Source organism: Podarcis gaigeae (genome assembly GCF_964106915.1).
Source record: "Podarcis gaigeae genome assembly, chromosome: 7".
NCBI lineage: Eukaryota > Metazoa > Chordata > Lepidosauria > Squamata > Lacertidae > Podarcis > Podarcis gaigeae.
Window position 1 is genome coordinate 1,636,994 of NC_139683.1, and position 11,393 is coordinate 1,648,386.

The following is an 11,393-nucleotide window of genomic DNA, read 5'->3' on the forward strand; positions in this document are numbered from 1 at the left end:
AGAAACCCAAAGGTCATCATCCAGCCCAACCGGCCGAGATGCCCGCGATCCTCTAGAACAAGGTACCCCCAAACTCAGCCCTCCAGCTGTTTTGGGACTACAACTCCCATCATCCCTAGCTAACAGGACTAGCGGTCAGGGATTATGGGAATTGTAGTTCCAAAACATGTAGAACACCAAGTATGGGGGAAGAGGAACCAGAGACGAAATTGCAAACATGCAATAGTTCAAGCTATGGTTTTCCCAGTAGTGATGTATGGAAGTGAGACCTGGACCATAAAGAAGGCTGATCGCCAAAGAATGGATGCTTTTGAATTATGGTGCTGGAGGAGACGCTTAAGAGTCCCATGGACTGCAAGAAGATCAAACCTATCCATTCTTAAGGAAATCAGCCCTGAGTGCTCACTGGAAGGACAGATCCTGAAGCTGAGGCTCCAAGACTTTGGCCACCTAATGAGAAGAGAAGACTCCCTAGAAAAGACCCTGATGTTGGGAAAGATGGAGGGCACAAGGAGAAGGGGATGACAGAGGACGAGATGGTGGTGACACCTGGCTTGAGAGCAGTACATGTGAAAAGGATCTAGGAGTCTTGGTTGACCACAGGACGAGATGGTTGGACAGTGTTCTCAAAGCTACCAGCATGAGTTTGACCAAACTGCAGGAGGCAGTGGAAGACAGGAGGGCCTGACGTGCTCTGGTCCAGGGGGTCACAAAGAGGCGGACCCGACTAAATGACTCAACAACAACAACAAGGACTACCATATGTTTTGTAAGGAGATGCTGTTCCCGCCCTGGCAAAGCTTTAACTTGCACCAGAGACCCATAGGTCACCATCCAGCCCAACCGGCCGAGATGCCCGCAATCCTCTAGAACAAGGTACCCCCAAACTCAGCCCTCCAGCTGTTTTGGGACTACAACTCCCATCACCCCTAGCTAACAGGACCAGTGGTCAGGGATGATGGGAATTATAGTTCCAAAACAGCTGGAGCACCCAGCTTTAACTTGTACCAAAGACCCAAATGTCATCATCCAGTCCAACCAGCTGCAACGCCCTTGATCCTCTGCGACAGGCATCCCCAAACTCAGTCCTCCAGCTGTTTTGGGACTACAACTCCCATCACCCCTAGCTAGCAGGACTAGCGGTCAGGGATGATGGGAATTGTAGTTCCAAAGCAGGTTGCGCGCTGAGTTTGGGGATGCCTGCAGTCTGGGAGATGCAGGATGGGCGCAAAAGGCGGCAGCGCTCACCCCGGTAGTCTTCCAGCTGGACGGAGCTCACGGCGTCCGGCGCCTGCTCCCGGATCAGCTCGGCCAGCCTGGAGATCCCCATGGCCGGATCCCTGCGCAACCCTCCGGCTCTGCGCGCTGCTGCTGCCGCCGCCGCCGCCGCCGCCGCCCTTCCTTCCCCGGGGCGGACGGGGAGGAGGAGGAGCCCGGCCAGCTGGAAGCGGGAGCGAGCCCGGGCCGGAAAGGGGCGCGCCCAGCTGCTTGCCTTCCAGAGCCAGCAAGAGGGCCTCTGAGCACGTGCAGAGAGCCCCGTTCTTGCAGCCGCGCGGTGCTTTCCAATTGAAACACTCCAAACCGTTCTTTACGCAATGCTTTCCTAAAAAAAAAAATGTTTAGGGGTATACTTTTCGTTTTGACTCAAGAAAATCACCGTTTTATCGTTCAGATCGGGGGAAATTAATGCATTCAATGGACAAAAGTACAAAGATTCACCAAATGTTTAGGGATGGGGAGCCGCTCAGAGTGGCTGGGGAAACTCAGCCAGATGGGCGGGGTAAATAAATTATTATTACTACTATTATTATTAGGGTCTGCGTTCCCCCAGAAAAAAGCACTGTTCTTATGTTTTGTTTTTTACTGTGTACTCCACCAAGAGCGGCACAGTTAACTAAATTTCTGCATCCGAAGGCCATAGGGGGTTGACGGTGTAAAAGCACCAATATGCATACCGCACGAACAAATGAAAATTATAACTGTGCTCGTCGCCAGATCACCCCCAGCTTAAATATTAATATGTTTTTGCAGCAGGTCCCTTTTTGTTCCGTGTTAAAGAGGCAGGTGACCCAGGCAAAGGTCCCTGCCCCGAGGAACGCACAATCGCCAGCTTTTTCTCCGTATTTTGGGGGGAGGAAGGGGAGTTATTTCTCGCGAGCTGCTCGTGTTAATGTTCGTTTTATCTTTGGTAATTCAGGATCGCACTTCCTTACGGCAGGCAGTGAGCCGGTGCAGTTTTTTGAGCAGTGCAATCTGGGGCAGGTCTACTCAGAAGTAAGTCCCGTTGACTTCCTCGGGAATCCCTCCCAGGTAAAGCGTGCAAAGTGGACTGCAGCTTTCCCCTCTCTCCTAACACTAAATTTTTTTTACTATTATTATTATTATTATTGTTATTATTATTATTATTATTATTATTATTATTATTATTATTATTATTAACACTAGAACACCCAAGGAAGACAAACGCATCTTCCTGATGTTGGGCGCCCTAAGTTTCTTGTCGCAACAATGCTCCCTTTTCTCTAGGGTTCGGTGCTACTGCGCGTGCTCAGTCCTGACTGCGCCTGCCCAGTAGCGACCTTCGAAGCCGCTGCCCTTTTCCCTTGCCCTTCCTAGGAAGGCCCAATCCAAGAAGAGTTATTTTAGCAAAATAAGAAGCCCCTTCTAAAACAAGTCAAGAGAAAGGCCGAGAGTCTCTCCCGGCTGGGGCGAAACCTCCCAAAGTAGCTTTGTTTCCCCTGCTGGGAAAAGGAAGTCTCTATGGTTCCTTCTTGCCTCTCTAGCCTGGCGCACTCTATGGCTCTTTCCTCTTCCGGTTTTCCTCTCGACGTGCCGCTCTAGCCGTGGGAGACTCGCTGTCGGGCGCTTGGCGGACTCCGGGGGAGAAACGGGCCGGGTAGGGAGAGGGAAGGGAAGCGCGGGCCGGGCAAATGGAGGCCGGGGGAGCCCATTCCTCCCTCCTTTTCTTTTCTTTTGCGGGACTTTCGCTCCCTGGGGACTTGGCGTCGAGGAGACGCCACACAAAAGGAAGAGGGGCAGGGAGGGAGGAGGAAAAAGGCAAACTCAGACCCTAGAGGGTTGTTGTTGTTGTTGTTGTTGTTGTTGTTGTTGTTGTTGTTGTTGTTGTTATGCACCAGCGGTTCCCAAAGGGGGGTTTTCTGGAGAGGGTGGCACTCTAAGAGGCAAGGGGTCCCAGACTCACAGTTTAGGAGACGCCACACAAAAGGAAGAGGGGCAGGGAGGGAGGAGGAAAAAGGCAAACCTCAGACCCTAGAGGGTTATTATTATTATTATTATTATTATCATTCATGTGCACCAGCGGGGTGGCACTCTAAGAGGCAAGGGGTCCCAGACTCACAGTTTAGGAGACGCCACACAAAAGGAAGAGGGGCAGGGAGGGAGGAGGAAAAAGGCAAACTCGGATGCTAGAGGGTTATTATTATTATTATTTCAAGTGCGCCAGCGGTTCCCAAAGTGGGGTTCTCTGGAGAGGCAGGTGCACTAAGAGGCAAGGGGGCACAGCGCTACTTTCAAACAGTCAGACTCGCAATTTAGGAGATGCAACACAAAAGCAAGAGGGGCTGGGAGGGAGGAGGAAAAAGGCAAACTCAGACCCTACAGGGTTATTATTATTATTATTTCATTTGCACCAGCGGTTCCCAAAGTGGGGTTCTCCGGAGATGGGTGTGCGCTAAGAGGCAAGGGGCCCCAGCACCACTTTCAAACGGTCAGACTCGCAATTTAGGAGACATGACACAAAAGGAATACGGGTCGGGAGGGAGGAAGAAAAAGGCAAACTCAGACCCTAGAGGGGTTTTTTTATTATTATTATTTCATGTGCACCAGCAGTTCCCAAAGTGGGGTTCTCTAGAGAGGGGGGTGTGCTAAGAGGCAAGGGGTCCCAGACTCGCAATTTAGGAGATGCAACACAAAAGGAAGAGGGGCAGGGAGGGAGGAGGAAAACTGCAAACTCAGACCCTAGAGGTGTTTTTTGTTTTTTTTTTTTCATGTACACCAGCGGCTCCCAAAGTGGGGTTCTCAGAGAGGGGGGCGCACTAAGAGGCAAGGGAGTGGTCAGCAGAGCGCTGGACGTGAGACGCATTGCTGGACTTTGAGAATCTAGGTCAAGTTCATCCATTGTGTCGAATCAGCCTTGTCGTATTTATCCATTCAATTTCTTTGCTGCCCGCCATCCGAGGATCGCGGGGCAGTTTGCAACATGGAAACACAAAAATACATAACATAGGAATAAAAACGAAGAAGAAAGTAAATAGTTTTAATTGGCCTTTGAATAAATGCACAATAATTGGTACCTGTTTCTCATTTTTGTGTGTCGTTATCCTCCTCACTGCACACTGCTATTCTGAGTAAGACTTTTTATAGGCCTGGATAGGAAGCGCTAGGGGTGAGTTTATGGAACCACGTTTGGGAACCACAGATGTATATCACACCCAAGTGACCACAAAATCCAGCGCCTTTGTTTTACCCTTTGCCCAACTTTTCATTAAAAGTTGGGTGGTTTTTTTCCCCTGTTTTAGCAATATGCCGCCATCTTTCTAACCAGGCACCTGAGGTTATCAGTTTTTGATTATGAACTTCAGCCCCACGGCTGAGCCCAGGTGAGCGGCGTTCAGGCTGATCCTCTGCCTGCCCTGCCCTCAATCTTGGGGGAAGTGCTGGATACTTGATTACCTGTCTGAAATTGCCTCCTGGTTAGGAGATGCAGAGAGCAACAACTTCGCCTCCGACACCTGACTTGCCGATTCATTGTCTTGTAGCTGGATGCCTGCGCAGCAGCCGTGCCTCATCCTGACTCCTGGGCTCTTTAACCTGCACGCTCCTTCCCTTGCAGAGCAGAAGTCGCCATGGCAGAGTGAGTGTCTTAGAATCAAATCTGCTGACCCCTGGGGCTGGCCCATGCTCCCTTCGAATGAGCAACAGTGGAACCAGATTCCCTTGCGACTCCTTCCTTGGAGCAGATAGATAGATAGATAGATAGATAGATAGATAGATAGGATAAAACTTTATTTTTTATTTTTTGCACTTAATTTATTTATTATTAATGTTGCAATACAGCTATGAATTTAGCAACCTTTACTGCTCATTTTGATCTGATAGAAGAAAGGACATTGTGGCTGTGGTTGAGCGCCCTGGGATGGGTGATGATCCCCACAACACCTACTCACTATGGGCCCCACTAAAGCAAACCGTCTAATTGGTCGACGTCTAAATTCTGCCCTTGGTATGTTCATTTTCCACCTCTCCGTTTTGATTCTCTGGCCCCATATCTGCACAAACTTATTATCCCAAAATACAGATGTGCTTTAACACTTGCAAGACTGGGTGGCTTGCCATCTGCGGTACTTGAGGGCCGATTCCTGCCTGAGAAACGTCTTCGCCCCTGGGGAGATGGTAGCACCGAAACAGCGGCACACATCCTCCTGTATTGTACTCCTTCCTTGGAGGTTTTTAAGCAGATACAGCGGTCCCTTGGTTCTCAAACGCCTTGGGACTCAAACAACTTGGAACCCAAACACTGCAAACCCGGAAGGAAGTGTTCAGGTTTGCAAACTCTTTTCGGAAGCCGAACGTGCTCTGTTTTGAGTGTATGCTTCTGTTTTGATTGTTGTGCTGAGGTGTGTCTGTTTTTGCCATCTATTTTGCATTTTTGTGGCTCTTTTTTCTTTTGTTTTTGTGACTGCGTGGAACCCAGTTCAGCTACTGATTGATTGTGACTGCAGTACATTGTTTACTGCTTTCATTTTATGGATCAATGGTCTCGTTAGATGGTAAAATTCATGTTCACTTGCTGTTTTAGGGGTTGTTTTTTAAAGTCTGGAACGGATTAATCCATTTTGCATTACTTTCTATGGGAAAGTGCGCCTTGGTTTTGGAACGCTTTGGTTTTGGAACCGACTTCCGGAACGGAATAAGTTTGAGAACCAAGGGACCACTGTATTGGATGGGCATCTTCCATGGATGCTTTTGCTGAGATTCCTGCATTGCAGGGGCTTGGACTAGATGACTCTTGGGGTCCCTTTGATTCTAAGGAGGCGTGAAATAATCCTCTTTCTCTCTGCCTTCATTTGCAGAGCATCGGCCTCAATGCCTGGCTGGCCTGATGAGGTGACCGGTCTGCTCTCCAACCTCCTGCTGTGTGTCGTGTCCCTGGGCTCCGCTGTTCAAACCTTCCAGGTAAGAAAGGGGTGGAGCCTGATTTGGGGAGTCCCTGGTGTTTCTGCTTGCTGGCCTGACCTCTTGGGTGCTGGGCCTTTGCTGTTGTTGTTGTTGTTTAGTCGTTTAGTTGTGTCCGCCTCTTTGTGACCCCCTGGACCAGAGCACGCCAGGCCCTCCTGTCTTCCACTGCCTCCCGCAGTTTGGTCAGACTCATGCTGGTAGCTTCGAGAACACTGTCCCACCATCTCGTCCTCTGTCGTCCCCTTCTCCTTGTGCCCTCCATCTTTCCCAACATCAGGGTCTTTTCCAGGGAGTCTTATCTTCTCATGAGGTGGCCAAAGTATTGGAGCCTCAGCTTCAGGATCTGTCCTTCCAGTGAGCACTCAGGGTTCATTTCCTTCAGAATGGAGAGGTTTGATCTTCTTGCAGTCCATGGGACTCTCAAGAGTCTCCTCCAACACCATAATTCAAAAGCATCCATTCTTCTGCGATCAGCCTTCTTTATGGTCCAGCACTCACTTCCATACATCACTACTGGGAAAGGTAAAGGTAAAGGTACCCCTGCCCGTATGGGCCAGTCTTGACAGACTCTAGGGTTGTGTGCTCATCTCACTCTATAGGCCGGGAGCCAGCGCTGTCTGGAGACACTTCCGGGTCACGTGGCCAGCGTGACAAGCTGCATCTGGCGAGCCAGCGCAGCACACGGAACGCCGTTTACCTTCCCGCTGGTAAGCGGTCCCTATTTATCTACTTGCACCCGGAGGTGCTTTCGAACTGCTAGGTTGGCAGGCGCTGGGACCAAGCGACGGGAGCGCACTCCACCGTGGGGATTCGAACCGCCGACCATGCGATCGGCAAGTCCTAGGCGCTGAGGTTTTACCCACAGCGCCACCCGCGTCCCTTCCTACTGGGAAAACCATAGCTTTAACTTTGCTAGAGAGGGGTTTTGGATTCAGGCTGACCAATAATTGCTCTCTGTGACAGGGAACCTGGAACCTGCCAAATTATTATTATTATTATTATTTGTACATGCACACCTGGCAAATGTAAAATCTGCATGTGGAAACAGGGCTTTGCACTCTGGGATGTGCAAAGGTCTGCTGCTCGCTCCTCCTCTTGAAATTGTGTTGCCGACAAGGGTCACTGGGTGGGTTCTTGCTTGCAGAGACCAAGCTGAGAAGCTGAAACGGCTAAATATAATTCCCAACGTATTTGCTATAGTCTGTTTAGGGAAGCTTTTAACGTTTGATGCATTACTGTCTTTTAATATTTTGTTGGAAGCTGCCCAGAGTGGCAGGGGAAGCCCAGCCAGATGGGTGGGGTATAAATAATAAATTATTATTATTATTATTATTATTATTATTATTATTATTATTATTGGGACACGGGTGGCGCTGTGGGTTAAACCACAGAGCCTAGGACTTGCCGATCAGAAGGTCGGCGGTTCGAATCCCTGCGACGGGGTGAGCCTCCGTTGCTCGGTCCCTGCTCCTGCCAACCTAGCAGTGCGAAAGCATGTCGAATCGCAAGTAGATAATCTAATAGGTACCGCTCCGGTGGGAAGGTAAATGGCATTTCCATGCGCTGCTCTGGTTCGCCAGAAGCGGCTTAGTCATGCTGGCCACATGACCCGGAAGCTGTACGCCGGCTCCCTCGGCCAGTAAAGCGAGATGAGCGCCACAACCCCGGAGTCGGTCACGACTGGACCTAATGGTCAGGGGTCTCTTTACCTTTGCCTTTATTATTATTATTATCTGAGCTCTTTTCGTCATCTCCTCCCTCTCTTTCCAGATCAATCGAGGGACCTCTGCCGGGTTTCTCCTCCAGGCCCTTGTGTCCCTCTTGGATACGGCCACCCACCTCGCCACCCTCCCAGGGCTCGGTTTGGAGGCTGCCCGCTACAGTCCAGACAACGCCTGGGTCTCCACGGTGGTGGGGCTCCCCCTGCTCGCATTCGGCTTCCACTGGCTGAACGGGGACCGGGCCACGGCGAACGCCCTCTTGGGGGGCGCCCTGCTGCTGCTGCTAGCTGGCAGCTCGGGCTCCTTCTCCGAGGAAGGCAAGGCCATGGTGGCCCATTCCGTCACCTCAGTGGTCTCCATCAGCGTCCTGATCGCTTCCATCTTCACCGGAAACGCCTGCGGGATTGCGGGCAGCCTCTTGGTGGGCACGGCTGGGGTGCTGGCAGGGACCCAGTTGCGGCGGCTGTTGGTGCTCCGGAAAGAGGACGCCGTCTGCTGCCTCATGGCACTGGCAAACCTGACGTTGCGGCAGGCTCTGCAAGCGCAGCACCGAGAACTGGACTGAGGGGGTGGGGACTGCAGTCCAGGGGGTCTGACGGGCAGTGGGGCCATCGCAGCATCAGGTGAGGCAAAGGAAAGGCTGACCATGTCTGTTGGGTGCCGCAAAGAGGCTTGGGAAATGGCCTCCAGGAAAGTCTTCAGGGAGCCTACGACTCTGGAAAGGTTGCTGCCTGTTTGGATACTGCCAGGGAGACGGAGGCGTCAGGCAGCCTCATCATCGTCTCCGGACGATCACCGGTCTCCTGTGGAAACAGCATCAGCATTAGCGACACGAGCCTCAGACACATTCCAAGACTCATGCACGCAACGGAAGATTCAGACAGAAGAGCATATTTACAGCTTTATTCAACGTAGGTCAGAACAAAGGAGAAACGTGACTGCTTGCATCCGTGTCGCGGAAACAGCAAAAACAAAAGCTATATACAAAATGGAAGTTCCCAGCGAGAACAGTGCTGGGAGTAAACAGACATGTGACACACGACAATTGTGCCTGACTCTTTTAAGGAGGAAGGGAATTATAGCCTAACACACACACCCCTTTTTGGAAATGTCAGGAGAAAGAAGGAACATTCTATCATATGTGGTGGGAATGTAAAAAAATGAAAGGTTTCTGGGAAATGATTTATAATGAATTGAAAAAAATGTTGAAATATACCTTTGTTAAAAAACCAGAAACCTTTCTGTTAGGAATACTAGGAAATGACATAAAAAAGAAGGATGAGAAGTTGTTTTTATATGCAGTAACAGCGGCAAGAATTTTGGAGGCACAAAAATGGAAACAAGAAGAAATCCCAACGAAAGAAGAATGGAGAATGAAGTTGATGGAATACGCAGAATTAGACAAGCTAACCGGGAGAATTCGGAACCGGCGGGACCAGAGATTTACCGAGGACTGGAATAAATTTACAGAGTATATTAAGAATATATGTGAAGGTCAATTAACGTTTGTAGGTTTTCAAGAAGCTCTGTGATAATAATGGAAAGAAATATTGTTTTATAATAATTGTTAAGATTAATTTGGTTAAAAAAACAAAACAATATAGATGTAAGAAATGTGAATAATTGTGAAAACATGAACATTTCCAGATAGACTGAAGGAAGTCTGAAAGTGGAAAGATTAGATTTGGATGTATAATTCAAATGGAATGTTTTTTATTATTATTTATTGTTAAATTTGAAAATTGTATAAATAAAATTAAAAAAAAATATCCTCCCCCTTTCCGTGTAACCTGCAATACCTGTGGTTCAACCCAATTGCAACCTCTGTACATAAACCTTAAGTTGTTCTCTGTTAAAACAAAATAAAAAAATTCCTTCCAGTAGCACCTTAAAGACCAACTAAGTCAGGTCTTGGTATGAGCTTTCGTGTGCATGCACACTTCTTCAGATACACTGAAACAGAAGTCACCAGACCCTTCTATATAGAGAGAAGGTGGGGAGGGGTATTACTCAGAAGGGTGGTGGGAATGGGTGATTGGCAGATAGCTGTGATGAGCGACGACTATCAGTGTATGTGAAGAAGTGTGCATGCACACGAAAGCTCATACCAAGAACTAACTTAGTTGGTCTTTAAGGTGCTACTGGAAGAAATTTTTTTATTTTGTTTTGACTATGGCAGACCAACACGGCTACCTATCTGTAACTTGTTCTCTGTTAACAACCGTAGACAACAAATCAGCAGCAAAGGGTCCTGGGCAATGCCCATCTCAGGCAGCTAGCTTCTTCCTTCCTTGCTGGGTTTAGTGAGCTGGCAGAGATGGGCAATGTCTGCTGCGTCCCTGGAGTGTGGGCAGTGCCACCTCGCACTGCGAATGTCGGAAATCCCACTTCTGACACGAAAGATCAATGCTGGATTCCTTCGCCAGGTCCCTCAGCGCTTTCCTGAGTGCACTGCTCAGGAAGCCAGGCCGAAGGGGAACGGGTGGAAGTTATTAACTCAAGGTTTTGTTGCAGCAACCTACAAAGGCGCTAGGTGTGTCACAGCTGTGAAACCAACAGGCTACTGGTTGAAAGGGCTCGCGTGCCTCTTGTCAGCCATAATAATAATAATTTATTATTTATACCCCGCCCATCTGGCTGGGCTTCCCCAGCCACTCTGGGCGGCTTCCAACAAAATATCAAAATACCATAATACATCAAACATTAAAATCTTCCCTAAACAGGGCTGCCTTCAAATGTCTTCTAAAAGTCTGGTAGTTGTTCTTCTCTTTGACATCTGGTGGGATGTTCCACAGGGCGGGCGCCACCACTGAGAAGGTCCTCCGCCTGGTTTCCTGTAACTTGGCTTCTCGCAGGGAAGGAACCGCCAGAAGGCCCTCAGCACTGGACCTCAGTGTCCGGGCAGAATGATGAGGGTGGAGACACTCCTTCAGGTATACTGGACCTAGGCTGTTTAGGGCTTTCAAGGTGAGCACCAACACTTTGAATTGTGCTCGGAAACGTCCTGGGAGCCAATGTAGGTCTTTCAAGACTGGTGTTATGTGGTCTCGGCGTCTGCTCCCAGTCACCAGTCTAGCTGCCGCATTCTGGATTAATTGCAGTTTCCGGCTCACCTTCAAAGGTAGCCCCACGTAGAGCGTGTTGCAGTAGTCCAAGCGTGAGATAACCAGAGCATGCACCACTCTGGCGAGACAGTCCGCGGGCAAGTAGGGTCTCATCCTGCGTACCAGATGGAGCTGGTAGACAGCTGCCCTGGACACAGAATTGACCTGCGCCTCCATGGACAGCTGTGAGTCCCAAATGACCCCCAGGCTGCGCACCTGGTCCTTCAGGGGCACAGTTACCCCATTCAGGACCAGAGAGTCCTCCACACCCGCCCACCCCCTGTCCCCCAAGAGCAGTACTCCTGTGGCCTGCCCGGGACTGACCAGCCAGGCAGAAAAAGCCAGGTATTCCCTTCACAGCTCCTCCTGG

General features: G+C 49.7%; 2 protein-coding genes across 8 annotated transcripts in view; one reads left to right on the forward strand and one right to left on the reverse strand.

Moving 5' to 3' along the window:
• Positions 1-1,418, reverse strand: part of LOC310849215 (flap endonuclease 1-like) — a 200,919-nt gene extending 199,501 nt beyond the window's left edge. For 2 of the 3 annotated variants that reach the window (XR_014566796.1, XM_083749332.1), the window contains exon 1: positions 1,249-1,385. Coding sequence is in view for 2 of the 3 variants with exons in the window: in XM_083749332.1 (XP_083605458.1) it covers positions 1,249-1,330 (82 nt within the window). In the remaining variant the exon portion in view is untranslated. Of the gene's footprint in view, positions 1-1,248 lie in introns of all 3 variants that reach the window. The other variant, XM_083749333.1, reaches the window with a different exon arrangement.
• A 1,405-nt stretch (positions 1,419-2,823) lies between these two features.
• TMEM276 (transmembrane protein 276) lies at positions 2,824-9,001 on the forward strand. Of its 5 annotated transcripts, XM_083749468.1 has the most exons (5): positions 2,903-3,057; positions 3,257-3,277; positions 4,779-4,873; positions 6,093-6,195; positions 7,969-8,999. In XM_083749468.1, the coding sequence occupies exons 3-5, from the start codon at positions 4,866-4,868 to the stop codon at positions 8,482-8,484; spliced, it is 627 nt and encodes a 208-aa protein (XP_083605594.1). In that variant the 5' UTR covers positions 2,903-3,057; positions 3,257-3,277; positions 4,779-4,865; the 3' UTR covers positions 8,485-8,999. The 5 variants fall into 5 exon arrangements, with proteins under 5 accessions (XP_083605591.1, XP_083605595.1, XP_083605594.1 ...); XM_083749465.1 differs by lacking the exons at positions 2,903-3,057; positions 3,257-3,277 and adding an exon at positions 2,824-2,896; XM_083749467.1 differs by lacking the exons at positions 2,903-3,057; positions 3,257-3,277 and adding an exon at positions 3,432-3,622.
• The last annotated feature ends 2,392 nt before the right edge of the window (positions 9,002-11,393 follow it).